Consider the following 25,505-nt stretch of genomic DNA (forward strand, 5'->3'; position numbering starts at 1 on the left):
ACCATCTCCTATCATGTTTCTCTCCATTAGATAAATTTCTTACATAATGAGAAATTGCAAAGCGTCTAGAATTTTCATCTTTGGGAAAATTTATATCACTTTCTCGTTTTGGACCTCTCTATTACTAATTTTTTTTACTTGTTATCTAAATTTTTCCATCTTCCCGGATCATAAATATGACTCAAGTCATCATTGGTTTCTTGATTTTCATTATCATCTAGTGTATTCTCAATTTCATGGGTATTCTCTACAATTGGGTCGTTGCTATCGGCTAATACTTCTTCATTTATTTCTTCATTCGATTCCTTGCTTGAATTTCCTCGATCTTTTTTATTGCATAAAACAAATTTTTCAATTGCCCCTTTTTGTGATTTAACAAAACTTTCTATTTTTTTTTTTTTTTTTTTTTTCATATCCCGGCATATCTAACACTAATAACAAATATTTTGGAAAAAAAAAACACAACACACAAAACAAAACTGATAAAAAAAAATAACAAAACGAATAGAAAGCAAACTAATATTAAAAATAAATAAGTTAAAGAAAGATAAAACCCGAAAATATCTCCATGGAGATAGCTTGATCTTTCTTTCTCTTAATAAACCTGAAAATATAGTATAAAAATAAGTTAATAACAATACAATATAACATTATTGAAATTGAAGAATAATAAGTTTAATCACAATTCACAAAAAAAAATGCACTTACTGAAAAATAAATAGCTACCTATCGTCAGCAATATGTTCCAGCCAAAGGTCCAAAGCCAAGAAGCAACAATTTTGAAGATTTATTTTTTTCCTCTCTTGAAATTCTTATCATTTTTTATTTCTGACTTTGATTGAATGTAACTGATTGAAATATGACCATTTATATAGGGGAAAGAATACAATTCAAGTCTATAACGGTTAAAAAAAACGTTTGGGTTTTCAATAAAAATCCCTTATATTTTGTTAACGTTAAAAATCAATAATCAGCCTTGAAAATCGCAGTTTTAATTGCATTCAGTGAGAAAAAATCGTAACTGGGTTATTAATGTGGTATATGATTCTGACCAGCCCAAAAATGGGCTTTATGGGTAAAAAATGTACAGCCCATATTTGGGCTGATATGTTTTTTTTTTTTTTAAAGAGAGGCCTTACTTGGCAAGGGGCCTTGGGCCTTGGGCCATTGCCCCATTTCCTCGATCTTTTTTATTGCATAAAACAAATTTTTCTATTGCCCCTTTTTGTGATTTAACAAAACTTTCTATTTTTTTTTAATTTTTTCATATCCCGGCATATCTAACACTAATAACAAATATTTTGGAAAAAAAAAAACACAACACACAAAACAAAACTGATAAAAAAATAACAAAACGAATAGAAAGCAAACTAATATTAAAAATAAATAAGTTAAAGAAAGATAAAACCCGAAAATATCTCCATGGAGATAGCTTGATCTTTCTTTCTCTTAATAAACCTGAAAATATAGTATAAAAATAAGTTAATAACAATACAATATAACATTATTGAAATTGAAGAATAATAAGTTTAATCACAATTCACAAAAAAAAATGCACTTACTGAAAAATAAATAGCTACCTATCGTCAGCAATATGTTCCAGCCAAAGGTCCAAAGCCAAGAAGCAACAATTTTGAAGATTTATTTTTTTCCTCTCTTGAAATTCTTATCATTTTTTATTTCTGACTTTGATTGAATGTAACTGATTGAAATATGACCATTTATATAGGGGAAAGAATACAATTCAAGTCTATAACGGTTAAAAAAACGTTTGGGTTTTCAATAAAAATCTCTTATATTTTGTTAACGTTAAAAATCAATAATCAGCCTTGAAAATCGCAGTTTTAATTGCATTCAGTGAGAAAAAATCGTAACTGAGTTATTAATGTGGTATATGATTCTGACCAGCCCAAAAATGGGCTTTATGGGTAAAAAATGTACAGCCCATATTTGGGCTGATATGTTTTTTTTTTTTTTTAAAGAGAGGCCTTACTTGGCAAGGGGCCTTGGGCCTTGGGCCATTGCCCCATTTCCTCGATCTTTTTTATTGCATAAAACAAATTTTTCAATTGCCCCTTTTTGTGATTTAACAAAACTTTCTATTTTTTTTTTAATTTTTTCATATCCCGGCATATCTAACACTAATAACAAATATTTTGGAAAAAAAAACACAACACACAAAACAAAACTGATAAAAAAATAACAAAACGAATAGAAAGCAAACTAATATTAAAAATAAATAAGTTAAAGAAAGATAAAACCCGAAAATATCTCCATGGAGATAGCTTGATCTTTCTTTCTCTTAATAAACCTGAAAATATAGTATAAAAATAAGTTAATAACAATACAATATAACATTATTGAAATTGAAGAATAATAAGTTTAATCACAATTCACAAAAAAAATGCACTTACTGAAAAATAAATAGCTACCTATCGTCAGCAATATGTTCCAGCCAAAGGTCCAAAGCCAAGAAGCAACAATTTTGAAGATTTATTTTTTTCCTCTCTTGAAATTCTTATCATTTTTTATTTCTGACTTTGATTGAATGTAACTGATTGAAATATGACCATTTATATAGGGGAAAGAATACAATTCAAGTCTATAACGGTTAAAAAAACGTTTGGGTTTTCAATAAAAATCCCTTATATTTTGTTAACGTTAAAAATCAATAATCAGCCTTGAAAATCGCAGTTTTAATTGCATTCAGTGAGAAAAAATCGTAACTGGGTTATTAATGTGGTATATGATTCTGACCAGCCCAAAAATGGGCTTTATGGGTAAAAAATGTACAGCCCATATTTGGGCTGATATGTTTTTTTTTTTAAAGAGAGGCCTTACTTGGCAAGGGGCCTTGGGCCATTGCCCCATTTGTCCCCCCCGAGCCGGCCCTGGCCATTATAAACTTAACGTTTTGGATATAGCCACGTTTGAAAATTTTAGGAAAAATAACCAAACAGATTTTGTGTCAATTGAATTAGTCATTTGAATTTTATATTTTGTCATTTGTTTAAAGCATTTTTTTTTGCTACGTCACACACACACACACTCTCTCTCTCTCTCATAAAGGTTTTTTTTTCATCAAAACTTCAAAAATCCATATCTTTTTCATATGAACTCGAAATTGAGTGATTCCAAATCCATTGTCATTAATTTTTTATTTTTTAAATTATTTACTTTTTTATTATTATTAATTATAATATGTTTAATGAGGATATTTAAGTCAAATATAATTGTTATTGGTTATTTTCCTAAACGTTTGCAAAAACGTTGGTTACATCTCAATTTTATAGTTTAGTTTTGTCTACAAATCTACTACGCTCTTTGTTAAATGGCTAATAAAACCATGTCATCATTTGTGGCTACATTTGAAATTTAAATGAAACGTTGGCTAGATTGCAATACCAATGTTTCAAGTGGTTTAGTCCGTGTAATTTTTTTTTTTTTTTTTTTTAATTTTCATATGATTTTGTCATTATAACCCTAGAAGAGTTTTATTTAGGATAGCAATAAAATCTTCCGCATATTTGTTAGATCAAAAAACTAAATCTGATCATATGTTTCTAAGGATATCGGAAATGAAAATATAATATTTTCAGTTCTATTTGCACGAGAATGAACATGTCAATTTATAGTGACATAAATATCTTAAAATTTTTGTTGCATAAAGTTTTGAACAGCTAGCAATGATTTGTCAAATTAAAAACTATGTTACAGAGATCCAACATCTTGGGCCAAATATGTTACCTGATCTCTTATGTTTTCTGTTTTCCTTTTCCTTTGTTGTCTCGACTGAGGAAAATTTGAAGGAAAGAAAATCCGGGGAAATTTTGGAGAGATTATATGACACTAAAGGTGGGATTTTTGTTTTATTGGAAAATTTAAAGCTGGGATTTTGGTTTTGTTGGGGTGGAAAACAAAAATTCACCTAAATCTGAATATATAAGGCGGCTCACACATCAATTTTCTCTTTTTTCTCTCATTCTCATTTATTTCTCTGTTAATATTTTTTTTTCTTACTTTCAAATACAAGATACTTTTGATTTTCCCTTATATATATTTTAACAAAAAATTAGGTAAATAGTCAACTAAAACGTTTGGAATTACTCTGTAGCCAACGTTTCGTAAATCTTAGATAAATAGTCATAAAGATTATGTGACATAATAAATGTAAGTGGCTATTGACTTAAGATTTACGTCTGTAAATATGAAAGTGATTATTTACTTAAGATTTACGAAACGTTGATTATTTATCAATGTCAAACTGTAAATGTTACTATTTACCAGCTGGACCATATATTTTGAAACTTGGAAGTCATAGTCAAAAGTTAAAACCGTTTTTTCTTGATCAGTTATTGACTATAGGAATCAGATCTCACCGATAACACTTTTCTTTATCTTAGTTTTCTTCACTTCCCGTTTCTTAATTACTTTGTGTTTTTAATAAATAAACACATTTTTAATGAATATGGGTGAAAAAAATATGTTAAATAACTGCGAATCTTAGATTAAAAAAATGCGAATCTTGATGTAGAAGCATGCTTGATTTCTATTGTGTTAATAACTTAATATACATAGGCATGGGAACTTTGATCAGCTTTTGTGATCATCAAAAGGTGCACATGGAAAACTATGCCAAAAGGCCATAGTCAGGCAATTTGGCAATCGCCGCATAACTAAAAATTGTCATCTTTACTCAGTTGTAAACTGAAATAATTAATTAACACTCTTCATTTATTTTGTTTGTTTTTGTTTTTGCTGATGTGATTTGATAGGGAAACACTACCAATTTCCAAGAGTTTAGTAGGAATCTAGGTTTATTTCATTACCCCGAAAGCCTGATATAGGCAGTTGTATACTTATATTAGAATATAGCTAAGCCAATATCGAACCGTTCTTGAAAATTTAAGCAATCACATTCATGAAAGCGAAATGAATTAGCGAAACTCATACATGTCATGTCACACTTTAATTGATATTGTACTATTAATTTAATGTAAAAGAACCAATATTTGTCAACATGCCTAGTGAAACTATCTCATCTTGATTCGCATTATGCTAGTTTGACTGACTCGTTAGCTTGAAAAAAAAATTAAAAAAAAATAAATAACCAAAGCTAGCATGCATGCTTTGCTCAGTTTGCTGCTTGAAACGATTCTCATATATAAAAGTAAAGAAAGAAAGAAAAGAAAAAAAAAATGAGTCTATATGAGTTAACAGTTCAGTTATAAAATATAATTTAGTTGACATTTAAAAAAAATCGTCGGTCAATGACGTTAACACCTTGTCATAACTGAGGGAAAAAAAAATATTAAAATGTCCAAGTACGACTCTGCAAAAGATAATAATTTTAATTTTCGCGTGGCATTCAATAATATTTGACCTAAAGAAAGATACAAATAATTGAAGTAAAATACTAACACCCTAAACTCTATTTAAACATCAAACGGAAACTAAACCAAAAAAAAACTAAAAATTGTAGAATAAACAGTTAGCTTGGGATCCAAGAAACCCAAGAAGAAAAAAAAATGGACCCGGAGCTATACAAGGCGGCGATCGACGGAAGCAGCGAGAAGCTGACAGAGGACATATACCTGGGACAAGTGACGTCACAGAACAACACGGTCCTCCACGTGGCAGCCAAATGCGGGCAGAGGAAAGTGGCGGAGGAGGTTCTGTGGTCGAACTCGGAGCTCCTCCACGTGGCGAACTCGAGAGGGAACACGGCCCTCCACATCGCGGCCCGGCTTGGCCACGTGGAGATGGCCCGGCTGCTCGTGAGCCGGGCCAAGGAAGTGGAGCTCGAGCTGGGGATGGAGTCGGGGGGCGGGCCCACGAGCCAGCTGGCGCGGGCGGGCAACGCGAGGGGTGACACGGCGCTGCACGAGGCCGTGCGCGGGGGCCACTACGAGCTGGCGGTGCTGCTCATAGACGAGGACAGGGACGTGGTCGCGTGTGTCAATGCCGATGGAGAGTCGCCGCTGTTTTTGGCGGTGGATAGGGGGTTTTATCGGGTTGTGCTTCATATGCTCGAGGCCTCGCCCAAGTGCTCTTACGCCGGAAGGAACGGCATGAACGCGCTTCACGCCGCCGTTATTCGCACCCACCACAGTAAAATTTCTTTGCTTTTATGAGTTTTTTTTTTAATAGTACAAGTAAAAAAAAAATATGCGCAAATTGATTTTGGAGTGACTTGAACTCTTTTCTTTTTTTTTTTTTCCATTTAAAGAGTGCTTTACTAACTTATCTAGTCTCTCTTGTTTTAAAGTCGTTTTTTTTTTTTTCTTTCTTTCTCTCGTTTCTCATAGTTTTTATATAAGTAGATAAATAAAACAAGATCTCAATACAACTTTCTACCCAAAACAGCCTCTTAAAAATGTCTAATTCAAAACCTTGCATATAGTTAATTATATGCATGTTTAATGTTTTAGTATTTTGCCCTCTAAATACCAATAGCAGTTCCCAATTATAATTGCTAAGTAGCTCTGATATATCATTGACTTATTGAGGCCCTTAAAAAAAATATTAAAAATAGTAAAATCAAGTCAAAAGACTAAAATGAGTCTTTTTTGAAAATAATTAGTGTTTTTAGTCTATTTTTATGAGTGCTTCAGGAGAGAGAAAGTGAAATTGATAACCAAAATAAATGTGCAAAAAATATTATACAAATGCCATAATATTAAATTTATATATGTATATGTGATAATTGGAGCCGAGGAATTGACTCATAGAAGAGTCATTTGAAAGAAGAAAAAAAAATTTGTCTGTTACCTTGATTTTAGTCTTAAGTCTTAACCAATATTTAAATAAATAAAATAAAATAGAGAATTTAAAGCCGACTCACAGGACTTTCTGTTAAAAAAATATATATATTGATGCTTAGGGATTTTTCGAAATAATGGCGCTTTTGGCCACTTTAAAAGTTAAAAGGAAGAAAAAAAAAAAAGGAAAATGATGATCTACTGATTGATTTTTACAACGGCAGCTAACGGGCATATTTTTTTTAAAACTACATCATTAACAAAGTGGCTTGAAGATTGATCGAGATTGATTAGGGTTGACTTTGATTTTTGTTTTGATCTTGATCAGGGTTGATTTTGATTTTGTTTCAGGTAATCAGTTCAAGTCCTATAACAAGAATACTCTTGCACTATGGACTAAATTCCACTACATAAGCCTAGCAGTCGAAAAATTGGCGTATATCAACAAATACATATGTCCAGCTTTCAAGTTTCTTCTCTCAGATTACAAACTAAACATCACCGGAGTTGGTAACCACATCTTCTTCTTTCTCATCACATCATTGTTATTGTATTTCTGTTGAGTTGCACATAGACTTCACATGGACGACCTGAAGAAATTTTTAAAAATTCTTTGTAGATCATATGAGAAGACTGTACTCATAATAACTCAATTTAAACCACTACAAATCTGTGTTTTGATTTTATATTGTTCATTAATCATTCTCGGTTAAGTTGGATTGGGGTAATCCAGATCTTCTGTCTCTTTGAGGTAGGTGTCTCTCCAAATCCAATCATAATAATGCAATTTAATTATTTTGATTTATTTTTAAGTAAATAATTAAATAAAAAGATTACATGAATTACTATGAATATGATTGGAGAGACATCAAAAGAGACACCAAAATGGGACAGAGGATCTGAATTCTGAATTGGACCTCTAATCCTAAAAGTCATTATGGATTTAATTAAGGTCCCTGGGAGCTAATTTACAAATTAACCCCATGAACTTTCTTTTTTTTTTTTTGGCATATTAGCCACTTTAATTTACATTTCTGGCTCCGTCCCTGCTAACAGTTTCAGGACATACTTTATTTTGAGCGCAGATTTTGTGGGGAAAGTTCTGCAGAAATGCCCGTCTTCGATGGTGGAAGCGGACGAGTTCGGGTGGATTCCTCTGCACTACGCAGCGCACTTGGGGAACGTAGAAGTCGTGGAGCTTTTTCTCGAGATCAACCGAAACTCGATCGTGTACATCAAGGACAAAGAAGGCATGTCGGCTCTTCACATCGCCGCCAGAGAAGGCCGCGTCGGCGTGATGAGATCGATCATCGAGAGGTGCCCCGACACTTGCGAGCTCCTGGACGACAGAGAACGCACCGCCCTCCACGTCGCAGTCGAGAATCGGAAGAAGAGCGCCGCAAAGTTCCTTCTCGGGACACTGGCTTTCCAAGACCTGATCAACGATCAGGACCGGGACGGAAACACGCCCTTGCATTTGGCCGCATTTCGGGGACACTCCGAGATCTTGGAGATGCTCGCGAAAGACTCGAGGGTCGACAAGGGAGCTCTGAACAACGCCGGTTTGACGATCATTGATATCGTTCGGTCGAGCAAGAGGCCTATGGATCTCGATATTGTAAGTATTATTGAATGTCGCGATATTTCGTCTAAAAGTTCAATGACAATGAGACGACTGATCTCATGGGCTCTGATATCATGTTAAGTACTATCAGTTTCATCTCAAAAGCCAAAACTAATTGATAGTTAGATGAGTGATCTGTTGCCTTTTATACTGTATCTCATTATTGAGCTTTGATATCATGTGAAATATCGAAGAATTCTATCTCAAAACCAATCGACAATGAGAAAGTCCGTTTTCCTATGTGATCCTTAATTGCTCTAATGAATTTCTTTCTGTTGGAAACAGCTGAAAACTCTGAGCATGGCGACATTACAGACGAAAGGAGCTCTTCCAAGTCTTGAGCAGAAAGTCGCAAGAGAAACCACCGAACACCAGAAGATTTACATCGACGAAGACGAGAGAGTCCAAGCTATGCAGGTCAAACTGGGTCATTGCGCTTCAAATAACCGCAAGCAAGACGAACCGTACACAAACTCTCAAGGACACGCGGTTTCAACATCGCCGGACTTCAAGAACACGGCGGGCATAAACCTCCTGGTCTCGACGATCATAGCGATGGTGACTTTCGCAGTGGCTTTCGCTTTGCCCGGCGGTTACAACGCGAAAGGAGAGGCAGTCTCGAGCGGGAAAAAGTCGTTCAAAATGTTCCTTCTCTTCGACTCTCTGGCTTTTGGCTGCTCCGCGGCCTCGATGTTCGTCCACTTCTTGGTCGCGGCTTGGCCCGCGCGCCTGTGCTTCGTGTACCCGATATACTGCGTGACGGTCCTGACAGAGCTCTCGCTCGTGGGTATCGCTCTCGCTTTCGTCCACGGCTCGCTCGCTGTCTTTCCCGAGAATTCCGAGCTGGCCAATCTCGCCACCAACAGCGTTCTCGTGTCCTTCTCGATCCCAGTCGTCTACTTTGGTCTAAGGATCGGTTACAAGGCCTATCAATTGTTCAAGGGCTTCAGTGTTCCCTCGAAAAAAGGCGGTCGCAGAAAAAATTACAAGTGCCTTCATTGATTGTTTAGCAAGCTTTTATTACAGCTTCATTTGTGGGTCAAATGTATGCTTGTGATTGATTTCCTTGTCGTGACTTCAACCCGATGCTGTGATTTCGGTAGTATTTTTCTTCTCGAATACTGAACCAAACAATTGTAACTTAGAAAGAACCTATGTGCTCTCTTTTGCCAAGATACATAGCGTGAAATAGGCTTTTGTTGATAGACTCCAATAAGTCATAGTTTTGTATTAAACTACATTCCCTTGAAATGGCTGTCTCAGAAAACTCTTTTCAAGCTATGCTATTTATTTTTTTATTTGGGGCTGTGGCTAAATGAAGAGATGAGATTAGGACTAAATTATCTTAGCAAGCAAGCAAGTAGTTTCTTACCAAGAAAAAAAAATGGCTTTTATGATTCTCTTTGAAATATTCCACTATAGTCTGTCTGGTGCAAAACTGACTTAGTCTATGCCTAAAGTGACCTTAGAAAAGTCTTGCGCTTCTTTCTTCTTACCAAAATTTCAAAGTCATTTCTCACCAATGACAAATCTATGCCTACTTTACCATTACATTGCTTTTCAGAACGAGCTTTCTTTTTCAAGCACTCATTTTCCTTGGCGTGTTTGGTCGCTTAATACACTTTTTTAGTTGGCGAAGACAATTGAAGCAGAGAAAACGAGGGAATATGATCCTCTTCCAAAACATCACATCACATCACACTAAATGGAAGAAAAATAGAACTGAAATAAATAACAATAGAAAAACCTAATAATCGCTTTACTCTGGAATTGGAATCTCAGCCAAATTCTCCTCATGACTTGATAAAATATTTGCCATAATCACAGCAATGTGTTTTTTCTTCCATCTTGACCTTTGCTATTCGTCGTAGTATTTAAAGTCTCCCTCACAGCTTCACAAACTCACAATCACAAGCTTCACATTCTGTTATAATCACTCACTCGTAGAGACCACAATGGCAAACAGTCGTGATGATCACTCTAGCTGTGGCTGCAAGGGAATATTCTGCTGTATATTCCGAAGTTCTCGTGATTCGAACGAGGAACGAGTTCACCTGCCAATAACTGAAGACAAGAAGACGAAGAATGGCCCGATTTTGGAGCCACATTACTCGGGATATAAAAACTATGTCCCGAAACAAAGTCACAGATCAGATTCGGACGCAAACAAGGCCTTCTCCGAGTACATAAACCAAGCCAAGGTCAAGATCAGAGCAACGTCGAACGTTGGACGGGACGATATAGAGATCGTGGACGATCCTCGCGATCATGGCGTTTCGGAGAAGAGAGTCGATGCCAACGATATGTTCACGGACTATATTGCTCGGGCGAAGCTGAAGATCAGGAAGAGTTCGAGCATCGGAAGCAAGAGGGTAATTTCTTTTAGGCAATGAGGGTGGTTTTGCTGCTTCATGGTTTTTATAATATAATAAGTTTGTACTTAGCTTTCAATTCATGCCTTTGTGCTCTTGCTTAATATGTAATTCTTCCATCAAATTTGAAATTGTTTGCTTTTGTTTCAGTAAGAAAGATTCTATTTTAGTTGCTAAAGCCTTTCAATTAATTTTATGTCTTAATCCATTTGCTTCACTGCCCAAATATGTGATAAGCTATAAAATTTTATGGTGTTATAAAATAAACAAATATCCTACCTGAAAAGATGCAGATGTACAACTTAGAAAATTTGAGAGGAAAAAAAACTTAGAAAAATATGAGGGAAACGATTCTATATCACTCGAAAAATATCCACCCAAATTGTACACGTGGTCCCATACGTGTGTCTCTATTTTCACTCTCTCATTTGGCTTTTTCCTAAAATTTTCTCTAACTTCCAAATACAAAAGAGAATTTTGATCTTCCCTAACACTTTCCTCTAAATTTAGAGATTGGATCAAAATCAGGCAAAGCAGATGAAGAAATAATTGGCTGTAAACCAGTTTAAGGATTATTCCATAAGAAGAGATAAAATGGAATATTATTTTGGCGAGACGCATTTGGAATATCCCAGAATTGATTACAAATTAGCGGCTCATTTTCCAAGATTGTCCAGATGCTATATATATATATTTTTTTAAGGATGCTATATTAATATCTTGCCTCAAATTTTTCAAATCCCTTTCCTCTGATGGAAGCTTTCCATACTGTAGCACTGTTGAAAAATGTTTCAACTTTAAATGTACTCATTACAATGGTTTGATTCCAGTTTCTCCAATCCAGGGAAAACATATATAAGTGGGAATCTGATACCAGACATCATGACGTCAACAAGATTAACGCTCTTCCTTATCTAGAATCTTAGCCAAACTCCTTACTTTTTGTCATGAAACAAATAGTTACTTCTTAACAGCTCTTTCAACACATTTTCCATAAATAAATACAAGAAGCTCTTGCTCAACTTTCCATTCAAGAGTTCATCATTCGAAGAAAAGACAAAAAAAAAAAGAAAAAAAGGGGCGAGAATCTCTCGAACTCGACCGGTTCGTTCGAGAAACTCATGTCTTCGATTTTCTGCTGCAATTGCCGAACAAACCACGATGACTCAGACTCCGACGAACGTCACAATCCAAACGCCAAAGCTCGTGATCACAACGCCGTGAACATGAAGAGGCCGGCGTTTCCATCAAAGGAAGCCGAACAGAGGAACCAAAACGCTCGTGTCACTTTCAGCGCCGGAGCGACCGAGGGAAAAAGGGCGGGATTGACCAAGAGCGACACGTTTTCGGAGTACATTCACCGTGCCAAGAAGAAGATCAGAACCATGTCGCACGTCGGCACGATGAAGAATGATTCCGAAGTAGTGGTTGAGCCTCATGTTCACGATACGAAGAAAGAAGGCGAGTCGAGGGACACTTTTAGCGACTATATCAACCGCGCAAAAATGAAGATCAGAAAAACAACTAGTAGTATTGGAAATAAATGAAAAAATAATGAAGCCACTGCCTCTGAAGACTATAAGAAGAATAAAAAAAAAAATCAGGGGAACATTACTGGTTTGTTTGATGAGTGTGATGCTGAATATGGAATTTTATATGGTAACGTTTGATTCATGTCTGTAATATCTTCTTTATTATTAATCCTTGTGAAATATACGGTTATACATGTGTCTGAGCTTGAAATAATATGAAACCCGAGTACTTGTTTTTATTTTATTTTTGTGAAAGGTTTTGCTGCGAGTGGGATTGAACCCAAGGGCTATTTAGCGTTGGAAGTTCAGAAACAAACCAGCAAGGCATTTCAAGACAAAAAGCTGTTGAAATACAAACGATGTGCTCATCACCTGAAAAAAGCATTGCACGACTCGAAATTTCTCTTTTAACATTAAATTATTAGAGCCGGCATTCAAACATGATAGCGTAAAAATAACCCTCTACTTCGCATAATTGTCTAACAAATATAGCATTTACTTTAAACAAGCTGACTAATGATAAACAAATAAAAAAAAAACAACTAAATCACTAATCACAAAGCAATTATAATATTAATTTTTTTCCTTCACTTTTTATTCCACTTCAGACTCACAGGACAAGCTATATCGGCGCAGCGCACGTGGTTCTAAAGTGACCCGTCTGGTTGCATCGGCTACAATGCACGACCCGCTTCACACGGCCCCGGTCTTCGGCCCGGACCCGCTTCTTCCTGGGCCGCCCGGGCGGTCGGAGGGACTTCGGTGGGTTGATTATCACCTCGACGGCCTTGTCAACGTTCGGGTCTCCCTCCGACAACTCCTTCCAGAGGGACTTGTCCGGGATCGGATGTATCGTCTGCGAGTACGTCTTCCGATAAGTCGCGACCGTGAAACAGCTCTCCGTGAAGCGGTGCACGTTCTGCCGGCACGAGAGGAGCGCCGCCACCGCGTGGGCGCAGGGAAGGCCGTACAACTGCCAGCCCCGGCAGAGGCAGCACCGGTTCCGAATGTCGACGATGTTCGTGCCCTCGTGCGATATCACTTCAAACTCGGCCTCGTTGGCTCGCAGGACTTGGTAAGTGCGGGCCCGCTCGAGAGCCTCGGCGACTCGCCGCTCGGCGGAGGGGACGAGGATTGAGGTCCACTGCATGCTCGTCTCTCGGCGCTCGTTGAACCAGGTCATGAGCTGCCTTCTGATGCACTCCATCATCTGGATTATGGGGAGCCCCGAGGCTTCCAAGATCCACGTGTTCAGCGACTCGACGATGTTGGCCGTCAAGTGCCCGAACCTCGTCCCCTCAAAGTAGGCCGTGGCCCAGAGGCGGGGCGGGATTCGCCTGATCCAGTACGCGGCGTCCTGAGATATCTCTTCGATCTCGGAGATCTTCGAGTCGAACTCGCAGACGGTGAGGGCGTGCGCGGCTTCCCAGAGGAGGTTGACGAGGATGGCGTTGTTGAACTCCTTCCGGAAGCTGTCGCTGAGGTGGCGCATGCAGAAGCCGTGGAAGGCCGTCGGGAAGTTCGCCTCGACGCCGTCCACGATGCACTTCATGCGGTCGGAGAGTATCGTGAGCCTCGGCATGTTCTCCGTGTTGATCTCGAGGAGGTTGCGGAGCTCGGAGAGGAACCACATCCAGTTCTCGTCGTTCTCCTCGTCGACGACGCCGAACGCCAGAGGGAACAGAGCGCCGTCGCCGTCGAAGCCGGTGGCGAGAAGCAAAGTGCCGAGGTACTTGCTCTTCAAGTAAGTCCTGTCGAGCCCAAGAAGCGGCCGGCAAGCGTTGAGAAACCCGTAGATCGACGCTTGAAACGAGATGAACAGGCGCTGGAAACAGTTGTCGGACTGGTTCCCGTAGACCGATGCGATGCTCGCGGGGTTTGTCCGTTTGACCTGCTCGCAGTACTGAGGAAGCAAGCGATACCCTTCTTCGAACGACCCGCGCATCGCAGCCATTATGCGCTCCTTGCCTCGCCAGGCTTGCTTGTAGGACAAGGTAATGCCGTGGACCCGGTGGATCTCCTCGAGAATCTCCTTGGGCTTGTAGTTGGGATTCTCCTTGAGCCGTTCCTCCACGGAGTTCGCGACCCATTGGACCGAGGCTTGTTGGTGGCCGAGGTGAGAAATGCCTCCGCACGAATGGGCCTCATGGATGGTCCTGATCGTGAATGTCGGGACTCCGGGCAGCTTCGCGGCATGAATACGCCATGGACAGCCTTCCGTGGCACACTTGGCGGTGAAACGAGTCTTGTCCGACTTGATCGTCTGCATTTCAAAGTGAAGAGCGATCGCCGTGTTCCTCAAAGCTCTGCGGCAACTCTTGACATCCGGGAACTCTTGACCCACCGCCAGCTCGAAAGTAGGGCTCGCAATGATGGCACGGGCCTGAATCACGTTCGTTGGAGTAACCATGAGCTGGGAATCGTCGATTGTGATGTCGCGAGCGCATTCCATTCCCAACTCTTGACTCTGATCCACAGATAGCTCGAGGTTATCGTCGAGCTCTTGATTCTCCGAGACTCCCAAGTCGTTGATCTCTGATAAAGCCAGCTCGTGGTGATTCTGAACAGCTAGAGCCATTTCGTGCTCTTCCTGATCCGGTTTCTGATCCATTGCCAGGTCATTCTCATGCCCGTAGTCTTGACCACAATTCCCTTCCTGATCATGATTCTGTTCTATGCTCAGATCATGATTCTCTTCTATGCCCAGATCATGGTCGTGATGATTCCCTATATCCAATTCATGGTCGTGTATATGATGCTCATGTGCTTGACCCAACTCCAACTCATGTGTCTGGTCAATACCGAGGTTGTGAGTATGGTCTAGAACCATCTGCTGGTTCTGCCCAAGTGCTGCTATATTGTGAGTTGGCCCAAGTATCAAATCATGGTTCGCCATTTCAGGTACCAGATATCGAAACTATAGAAACAACCTCTTGGACAGCTCAGACGACTCCAAAAGACACCAACAATCAGAGCATGCCTGCCGAGCAAAAGTATAAAACTTGTTAATAAACTGACATATAAATTATTGCAAACACAATAAAACTGAGTGACAATAATTATACTGAGAAAAATATACATAGAGGAAAACAACCAACTAGAAACTCCATTTAACGACAGCACCACAACCGTGTGGAAGGCACCAGCCGCAAAACATGATGAGTAATCTTCAGTCAGGTGATAATCCATAATCAATTTAAACAAAATCACAACAAACAAACAAAAACAAGCAAAAAATTTAACAACTTTTCCTCCGAATTCGTTAAACTCTGAGTTAAACACTAGTATACCATGTCCAAAAAGTAACGCAGCTCAATATAAAGATTACTAATTTGTTTTCCATTGAAAGAAACACTTCCAAGTTCTTTTCAAAACCAGTTAGGATTTTACAAAAACCGAGCAAGTTCAAATTGACCTAGCAAAAAAAAGGACTGAAACTTTATGCCAATGCCCCAAATATTCTTTTAATTCAACACAATTAAACAATCCTTAATCACCAACCAATGAGCCAAATTCCACGCTTGAAGCAATCACAATAAGCTCTCCACGGAAACAATCAAACAAACAACACCATAAACCAATAACAACCAGAAAAAGAAATAAAATTTCCCGAAACCCTACCTCGGAACTCGAACGAGCGTGAAGAATCCAAGGAAGAACTAACCGAAGACGCGGTACAGAGGAGGAGGAGAGCGTTCATGGAGGTCGGAGGCAGATCGAGGCCGTATCGGCGGCGCGATCGGGAGAGAGACGGCAATGGCGGAGGAGAGAAGGACGAGTTTTTTTGAAAAGTTAAGAAAGGGGGTTTGATTTTGGCGGGTAAAAAGAATTGGTGGAGAAAATCGGAAGAGAAAGAATGAGGGAAGAGAGAGAGAGTATGGAATGGTGGGAGAGAGAAAGAGAAGGGCAGAAGAGGGAAGAGATTGTGAGGGTTGAGAAGGGAAATACAGGTTTGGAGGCGCTGCTTCTTCTAGGGGTATTTAGGTCTAACGATTTCTCTTTCCTTCTTTCAATTACTGTTTTACCCATTTCCCTTTCTCTCTCCTCTCCCTCGAGATCTTTATATTTTTAGTTTCTATGGGCCTTATTAGTGTGATTTGGGCCCATTTTAATGTTGGACTTGGACTTTTTAAATTTTTGGTTTTTAAGCCCGTTTCAAAGTGTATTTATTTCAAGGTATAAACGTGTGTGTAGTGTACCTACCATTTAATGTGGTTAAGTTGTAGAGTCTAATTAATTTATTCAAGTAAACACAAGACTCACCCCAAGGCGTTCAAGTAAACACAAAGACTCTTGATTTATGATGTCAAATTGAATTATTCAAAAAAAAAAAAAAAGAGTCTGGGTGGTTACACGAAAGGACGTCAAATTCTTGTAAAGTTCACAATTCAATTCATCCAAATTTGACTCTCCAATCCAAATTCGTATAGGCCCAGACATATTGGCCTACCTCATTTATTCAACCTCGTCCCTCTTATTTATTTGGGACATTTCCTTAACTAGGACTAAATTAAGGGACATTTCCATTTTCCTATTTTTTTCAAAAATTTACCAAACTAGGACTAATAAAAAAAAAAATCGTTTTTTCGATGGGATGAGCGGGAAAATAGAAAGAGTTAGAAAAAATAAGAGATTTTATTGGGAAAGATTGTAGGTTGGTAATTAGTATGATGGTATAATAGGAAGATTTTTGTGTATCTCTCATTTGACTTTTGTTTGACCGGTCCTAGTTTGGTAAATTTTTGAAAAAAATAGGAAAATGAAATTTTGCCTTAATTTAGTCCTACTTTTGGCAATTTTCCCTATTTATTTTAGGACAATTTTGAACTAAAAAATGGTATTTAAAAAAAAAACACATATAACATAAGTAACGTGGATATTTAAAAATAAAATGTTGGTAATGGGTAATTCCATCTTTCTTTGATTTGACTAAGTAGTACTTTTTTTTTAAGTGCCCTCCTATTTAAATACTCGTTTGTTTAAAAAGAAAAACCCTCCACCAAACGTGACCCCAATACTTCCTTTCAACAACACCACTGAATAATAGTTTATTGAAAAAAAAAATACAAATATAATAGGTAAGTATTCTTGATTAATTGATTTCAGTTCCGCTTATTTAATTTTAATCTCACTATTTTATTCCGGGACGAAAATTAAGAAAAAAGAAAACCAAATGACACCAATTTTCCCGCGAATATTTGCTGTTTGTTGAATTGTCCAATAGGCCAAAGCCTATTTTTCTTTTGTTTTATTTCAATTGAATATTGGCAACAATTACATTTTCTATTATTTGTTTTTTGGTCCACTCTGCTTTCGGTACAATCGGTGTCGTTTTCTCTTATCAGCAGCCGACTTTCTGGCCGTGTCGGCTTTTATTTCAATTCCAATTTCCATTAAAAATAAATTCTTAATTTAAAAAAAAAAAATACAAAAAACAAAAATATGAAAACTACGTGCATATATGGTTGGAAAGCTTCAACCTTTTGGTTCTTTTCCATTTTATACTATCTCGCCATAAACGATCTCAGGCAAATGGATCTTTGTGATCGCTGAAGATTCAGTTTATTTATTCTATCTCTCTCGTCGTGGATTTTCTCACATGAACAGGTTCGTGCTTCTCAACTATTTTCTTTTATGTACTATTTTTTTATTCTCTTCTTTTTCGCTTGATTTATTGTGGATGTTTATCCGTTATGATCGTTAATGATTATGAAGATCCAATAATTATTATGTTTCGCTTTGCCTTAAAATCTTGGTGTTTGCGAAATTAGATTACTCTTCAAACAGTTATTTTTCCCCTTTCTTCACGCTAGTTTTGGATTCATTTCATATGAGATTTGTTTCGCTAGATTAAAGCTTTTCTGGTTTTATGATGTTCTGCTTGTCCCTTTCCTCGTTATCCTTTTCAATTCAACCTTGGGACAAAAGTCAATGCCAAGTCGTTGAGGAGATAATTAATCCTGTGTCAATTTTTTTTCACCTTTTTTGTTTTGTTTTGTTGCATCTGTGAATCTGCCAAATTAGTATTCTGGTTGTTTCTTGTTGTATCTCTGAACCTCATTGGTGTCTGATTTTCGAATTTCAGTGTCAAATTTCACATTCACATCAGATTATTAATATCTTACTGGGAAGACTGGACCATATCACCATTCTTGATCAACCAATCACTCTCTTCACTCGACAATAAAAGCCATTCAATTTCCTATTCTGAAGTCACTTAATTTTTTTTTTCTGGAAAAGAAGAAGAAGAAAAAATGGGTTCCGCGGAATTCGAACCCGCGCTGAAGGTTCGCCGCAATCTCGTCACGGCTCTGATCTCGGCTCTTCTCGAATGGTTTCTGATTCTCTTCCTGTTCATTGGCGCCGGGATATCGTACGTGATCACGAAATTCGCCCGCGATTGCGAATTGCAAACGCCGTGCGTGCTGTGCTCGAGGCTCGATCACGTTTTGGGCGAAGAGAAAACGGGGTATCACTGGGATTTGATGTGCAAACACCACAAGTCCGAGATATCGTCCTTGGTGCACTGTCACGCCCACAATAAGCTCGTCGATGTGCACAAGATGTGCGAAAGCTGTCTCTTCTCGTTCGCGACCACCAACAAATCCAACGCCGAGACGTACCGACTGTTGGTCGGCAAACTGGGCGAAGAGTTTAGCTCCGACTCGGACCACGACGATTCGCCGGTTGAGGGCGAGGATGTCGGTCTCTTGAGTAGCCGAAAGTGCGGTTGCTGCGATCAGCCTTGGGCTCCGAGAGAGCGTTCGCGTGCGAAGGAGCTGATTCAGATGAGGTTCGCTGGTTCCGAAGCTGGTTCGGAGGAGCCTGAGATGGCCTTTTCCGACTCCGTTGACCGTGATCACGATGTCACGAGAACGGTTTCTTTTTCCAGGGAACGCGAGCGTGACCATTTGCCTCATATCGGATACACGGAGCTCAAGATAAACTCTGATACCGAATCGGAAGCTATACATTCCGACGATGATGCTGCGAGGGTGAGTGTTATTCATGAAAGAATCGTCGAGCCTCGGATTGTTATTGTAAATAAGATGGATTTGGCCTTGGAGAGACTTTTAGATCCGGAAACTGAGCCAAGGCCTTCTCTTTTGAAGTCGCAAGTGCAAGAGGATGAAGAAACTACCGAGGTTGTTGATTGTAGAACTCGAGAACAAGAGTCGCGAGTGAAAGAAAAAGAAGAAGAAGAAGAAGAAACTGCTGAGCTTGTTGAATGTGAAACTCGCGAACAAGAGTCGGAAGTGAAAGAAGACGAAGAAACCGCCGAGGTTATTGATTGTGAAACTCGAGAACAAGAGTCGGTAGTGAAAGAAGATGAAGAAACAGTCCAGCTTGTTGACTGTGAAACTCGAGAGCAAGAATCGCAAGCGAAACGCGTTGAGGAAACTGTCGAGCTTGTTAATTGTGAAGCTCAAGAACGAGCGTCAAAATTGAATGAGGATGAAGAAACTGTCGAGCAAAAAACTACAGTAACTATTGGGCACGGATTAGAGGAACTTCTCTGGCAAGAAATCGGAAACGAGGCTAGTCATACCACCGCTCCAACCGAAAATACAATCCAACCTTCTCTTCCATCAGCTCAAATGGCAACCATTGTTGAAGTTCCGCAAAGCTACGGTGAGTTCATACTTTCTCTTTGGGTTTTCCAAACTTGCATACATATAAACCCATCTATTTGTGCACAAAAAAGCATCTCACTGTGTCCTGTGATTGATTATTTACAGATTTTAACTGATGCATATGTTTCTTTTCTTAAAATCTTTTAGATGTTGCAACAAGAACCATCGAAGTTGGAGAAACTTCTGTGACCAAATTCGAAGAGGTTTCAGAGAGAGGATCTCCAAACGCGATAGCCGAAACAAGCGAGAACGCACAGCAAATAGCCACATCGTTGGAGCTCGGCGACGCTTACAAGCTAGCCATCGACACCAGAGGAAAGCAGTTCTCTGGCATGCTCGCGGACCAATGGCTCGGAAAAGATTCCTCGCGAGTCACCGATGATTTGAGAATCCTTCTCTCTCAGCTCTCCGCCAATCGAGGACTCGACCCACTGTTCACCGACGTGAGCCCCAAACTCTCTGTTCACAGCGACGACGCAAAGAGTTTGGACCACTCGAATTCGTTCGGGATCCAGAGACTCCAGAAGCGAATCTCGCTTGAGAGGAACGAGTCGGGTCTGTCTCTGGACGGAAGCATCATCAGCGAGATCGACGGCGAGAGCGGCGTGGACCGGCTGAGGAGGCAGCTCGAGCACGACAAGAAGCTCATGGCGGCTCTGTACAAAGAGCTCGAAGAAGAACGGAACGCCTCGGCCGTGGCCACGAACCAGACGATGGCAATGATCACGAGGCTCCAGGAAGAGAAAGCCGCGCTCCACATGGAAGCGCTACAGTACCTCCGGATGATGGAAGAGCAAGCCGAGTACGACGACGACGAGCTTCAGAAGTCAAACGACCTCCTCGCCGAGCGCGAAAAGGAGGTCCAAGATCTCGAGGCCGAGCTCGAGTTCTACCGGAACAGGTTCCCGAACGAGCGCTACTCGGAGAACGTCTCGGAGACCAGCGGCGATTTGAAAATAACCGACATCGGAGTGGACAACTCGGAGCAGTACAGCGCGGCTGCGAAGCTCCCCGAGCTCGAAGACGAAAAGGCGTTCATCGCAGAGTCCTTGAAGAGATTGGAGAAGGCTCTTGGTCTGCTCAGCGACGAGGATCAGTTGAAGTATGATTGTCCCGAAGAACACGACACGTCGGTTTCAGGGAGAAACGACAAGACTGAGTTGGTCGAGGGAAATTCGACGGATTTGGCTTCTGTCGGAGTCGCGGTTTCAGGTCTGAATAAGAGACTGGAAGCATTGGAGGCCGACCGGAAGTTTCTCGAGCACGCGATAAGCTCGCTCAGGAACGGAGAAGAAGGGGTTCAGTTTGTTCAGGAGATCGCTTCACACCTGCGAGATCTTCGAATGATTGCAATGAGAAAAGATCAAACCATTGCCTGAACTTTTGTATAACAGTGAGTTCATAATCTTTTTATCTACATTCTCGTGCAAATCCAAAGTACTGCTTTTTATAATATGTTCTCTGTTTTCTCTGATATCACAGATGCCTGTGGGTAGAGTTTCGCAGAGGCTCAAAAGTACAGTTGTGAAATATCGACTTCGAGTGTATAGCATCATCAATATACCTTACTCTAATTCAAAGGGTGTCATATACTAGGACTTTGCTTCCTTAATTTTCTGGAAAATATTTTTATAGATTTTCTTTCTTCCTTAGTGATTGGATTGTTTTGCAATTTACTCTTATAGAGTTTTTGATTTTTTTTTTTTCCCTTTTAATGTGTTTATCTTTTCTTGGTTGTTTTGGGGGGGTTTCAAGAGCTGAGGGTTTTGGGGTTTTGCTTTCGTTTTGCGTATCAGGGTTCAACTGATTTACCAACGAGACCTTGATTTTTTTTTATGGTTTATTTATTTATGAATGAGGGATTTGATTGTACCGAGTGTGATTAGTATTTGTGTGTACTGTAAAATAATGTATTGTATCTCAATTATTTCAGAATTTTAGGATCAATATACGACTGATATTGCTTCTTGGCCGTCTCTTGATGTCATTTCGCCAATCAGGCTAAGCGTTATTTTAGTATTTTGAAACTCAATAGGCAATTCTCCAGTATCAGATTGTTCTAGCGTTATGTCACAAGCGTTAACATGTTGATTAAATAATGGAGATTCTTATTCGCTATTTGGGCCAAATATATGGTTACCTTACCTCAAGGGGGTGACAAAAAATAAGGAAAATGGTGAAAAGTCCCCGTTTTAAACATAAGAATTTCAAAACTCAAATTTTAGAAATATCGGTTTTGTTCAAAATTTGGATAATTTTACCATTGATTAATTCTCGACTTCGAAACTAAGACAAGTGAGAGAAAACATAGAAAAATTTAGGTTAGATGAAATAAAAATGTATAACTCACTCACAATATTAAAAGCAATATTATTTAGAGTATTTATATTGATTACTTGGTATATAGGTATAGAGTTGAACCTCTTTACTAATATAGAAAGTTGAGAGAGAAAGTCTCTTTTGACTTTCAAAGTCTCGGTTATGTGATTTGAGTGATTAACACGTTCAAATAATCATCTAAACTTAATTATATATATGAGAAAATATGAACAATATCTCTTTTATTTTATCGAAATGCGCAATTTATATTTTCAATTTTTATAAATATTATATATATTTTTTAATTTTTATAAATATTATATATATTAAAAAATTTCCTTATAAAAGTTAAGGATTTATTTTTAATAAGAGAAGCTTTGATTTTTTTTAATAAAACAGCATATAAATATTTATTCTATTAAAAGTATTTTAGAGATTCAAATTATTTTTTTTTTGTAAAAAGTAAATGAAATTGGTGGTATTTACAATATAATGTATTTTTAGAGGAGATATATATAATTTATATTAAACTGAAGAAATATGTCTAATATTTTTGAAAACTAGGGATATAAATCTCGTATTTCGATGAAACATAAGGAATGTTGTTGATATTTTTCTTATATTTATTCATATACATATTATTATTATTATTATAATATATATATATATATATATATATATATATATTTATTGTGGCAGTCCAACCCAAAAACTAGTCAACCCAACCCAAAATTCATTCTAAGACTTGGATTTGTTGTTTTCTAGCCAAAATTATCGGTAACCTTTATTTTTCTTTTCTTTTTGATGCGTTTGTAAAATTGTGATGGCTCTCTGGCCTTGCTAGTGATGGCGCTGAATATTTTACATGCATGTGGTGGCAAAAAAATTTTGCTTTGGGAAATTGATATTAGTAGAATTTCCATGCAGAATTTTCAAAGATAAGGTAATCAAGCATGAGTATTGACGCTTTCTCACACCATAAACGATAGATTTCACATTTCCAGCAAAAAAAAAAAACAATAAAACAAACTATATATATAGCTTCACGTATAGTAAAAAAAAAAATTACTACCGGTGTTGTAAATCAAAATAGTGCTCAACTTATGAACCAATAAGTCTAAGCAAGCAATATCGACGACTGTCTCGGTGTAAATAAAGAAAAACAGTTCTATTTGCGTCACTGGTCAAAATATCTATAATAATAAAAACATATATAAATATATTAATGTAGAACTCGACAATTATAACAGTGGTGTGGTGTTGGGAGTTAAGTAGCATTTTTTTCTATTCACAAATAAAATGCAATAATTAGATACGAAAAAAGTTGTCTGCGAATGCGTGGAAATATTCAAGGCCATGTTTGTCATTCTAGTCCATAAAAAGAGGGTCACAATCTCAAATCCACCTTCGCTCTTCCTTTGTATTGTTGTGTGTACAACACGACAAGTGCCCTCAAGAATAATTCAAGTTCAACCAGTCTCCTGGAATAAATCTTTACTTTTGGATTTCAATTTCTTTCGAAATACAGTGAATGTTTGAAAATAAATTCCGGATACATTTGTATTAGCAATAAATTGGTTAAAATATTCTTTTGTCTATAGATTCAGAGGCAGCCGCGACACTTCATTTATTCTTTGTAACAATGTACTGTATAAATAAACAAATTTAGGAGTTTCAGACTTTTAGTTAGAGAAATCTTGACTTTCTCTAAATTAAAGTATTTCAAGCTGGTAGACACACACACACACATATATATATATATATATATATATATATATATATATATATATATATATATATATATATATGACGTGTTTCAAAAAAGTACTACTACAAGATTGAAATAAATTGACCAAGTATCAATATATTGGATACCTTTAATTTATAATTATAAATTTACTAATGTTAAAAAAACTTCCCATTGTTTTAATCTCTTTCTTAAATAATAATAATATATGCAACTCAACTACTGAAGTACATATTAATTAGGTAGCGAAGTAGTTTAGTATCTACTTTTTTTCCATCTGAACCCAATCCACATGTTACGATCATGTGCCAAGGAACGCCACAAAATAATATATATAAAAATTTCGTGGCATTGAGACCATTTCAACTACAAATATATTATGAAGATTCATTACTAATACTAGTATACTATATAGACTTTGCGGTTTGTAGTTCTAACTTCTAAGGCGTGTCTTGGATTTTGACTCACTCATTCAAACTTCGATTCCGCGGCAATATAATCAAAGTCAATGCATTTACACATCCACCATCTACAAAAATAACACATAGTAGTGTGTATATATATATAGCGATACATATAATAACACAAATCATCAACCAAAAAAAACACATACCACAATCTTTGCTCCAAAAAGAGAAGGAAAAAAAAAGAAGAAGAGAAAATTTTAAAAACAAAAACACCCTCCTTTACCAAAAAAAGCAGTCTGTTAATTAGGGTTTTATTATTACAGATAAACAAAAGGCAACGATGTCGTCACGATCGGTCTTGTCATTGGTTATTGTTGTGCTTTTGGTGTGTGTGTTTAGAGAGAGTTTGGCGATTCGGCCAATAGTGATGGGAGAGCAATGGGCGATAAACACAGTCCCGTTGTTTCAGTCGCTCCAAAAGGGAACTCAAAACCCCTCGAGCCCTAATCCATGCACGTTCGTCCCAAACAGAAACAGAGGACGTTGCACCAGCGAAGTCCACGTGGCAGCCGGATTTCCCCGCCATACTCCTCCGCCTTTTCCGGCCAGCCACCACGCTGTCGCTTTCGCAGCCGATAATTAAATAATATTCAATGTTCTCTTCGGTTGAGATTATTCTTTATTCAATACGTATATATAAGAGAGGAGCAATTAACCTCGTGTATATACGAAAAATAATATTAATTATTGTAGTTTGTTTACAGATTCAGTTGTAATTGTAAGGCTGATTATTCAGTTTCTTCATTCGTAAGATATATACTGATATACATATATATATACCGGAAGACTATAGTTACTTATTATGGCACTGTGTTTTTATTTTCTTCTCACTGCTACACAAAGCGTGATAAAAATATTGATCAGTTATTAATGACATTTGATATAATAAAGAAAACGAATTGGCATGTTGCATGCAAAAACTTGGTGATTAAAAAACATACCAATCAGAATGTCTATTTTATGTCTTATATGAGTCGCAGTTTTGCAAATTTATATTTCATGTCATATGAGTCGTACGTAGTTTTGCAGATTTCTATTTCAATTTAAAA

At 37.9% G+C, this 25,505-nt stretch overlaps 4 protein-coding genes across 4 annotated transcripts; 3 read left to right on the forward strand and 1 right to left on the reverse strand.

Annotated features, from left to right (window-relative positions):
• Window positions 1–5,528: 5,528 nt before the first annotated feature.
• LOC149382351 (protein ACCELERATED CELL DEATH 6-like) lies at window positions 5,529–9,641 on the forward strand. The gene is made up of 4 exons (XM_089629913.1): window positions 5,529–6,111; window positions 7,113–7,271; window positions 7,847–8,379; window positions 8,671–9,641. The coding sequence occupies exons 1-4, from the start codon at window positions 5,529–5,531 to the stop codon at window positions 9,385–9,387; spliced, it is 1,992 nt and encodes a 663-aa protein (XP_089486039.1). The 3' UTR covers window positions 9,388–9,641.
• A 1,133-nt stretch (window positions 9,642–10,774) lies between these two features.
• On the forward strand, window positions 10,775–12,443 carry LOC149382352 (uncharacterized). The gene is made up of 2 exons (XM_089601485.1): window positions 10,775–10,799; window positions 11,766–12,443. Exons 1-2 carry the CDS (start codon window positions 10,775–10,777, stop codon window positions 12,302–12,304), a joined length of 564 nt encoding a protein of 187 aa, XP_089457611.1. The 3' UTR covers window positions 12,305–12,443.
• A 214-nt stretch (window positions 12,444–12,657) lies between these two features.
• On the reverse strand, window positions 12,658–16,334 carry LOC149382353 (uncharacterized). The gene is made up of 2 exons (XM_089630788.1): window positions 15,911–16,334; window positions 12,658–15,269 (listed from the first exon to the last, which is right to left on the reverse strand). The coding sequence occupies exon 2, from the start codon at window positions 15,183–15,185 to the stop codon at window positions 12,912–12,914; it is 2,274 nt and encodes a 757-aa protein (XP_089486914.1). The 5' UTR covers window positions 15,186–15,269; window positions 15,911–16,334; the 3' UTR covers window positions 12,658–12,911.
• Window positions 16,335–17,716: 1,382 nt separating this feature from the next.
• On the forward strand, window positions 17,717–21,890 carry LOC149382354 (myosin-binding protein (Protein of unknown function, DUF593)). The gene is made up of 4 exons (XM_089630536.1): window positions 17,717–17,896; window positions 18,375–19,921; window positions 20,071–21,316; window positions 21,406–21,890. The coding sequence occupies exons 2-3, from the start codon at window positions 18,544–18,546 to the stop codon at window positions 21,300–21,302; spliced, it is 2,610 nt and encodes an 869-aa protein (XP_089486662.1). The 5' UTR covers window positions 17,717–17,896; window positions 18,375–18,543; the 3' UTR covers window positions 21,303–21,316; window positions 21,406–21,890.
• The last annotated feature ends 3,615 nt before the right edge of the window (window positions 21,891–25,505 follow it).

Source organism: Urtica dioica, chromosome 11 (assembly GCF_054948205.1).
Source record: "Urtica dioica subsp. dioica isolate 48M chromosome 11, U.dioica_male_clone48M_v1_H2, whole genome shotgun sequence".
Lineage (NCBI taxonomy): Eukaryota > Viridiplantae > Streptophyta > Magnoliopsida > Rosales > Urticaceae > Urtica > Urtica dioica.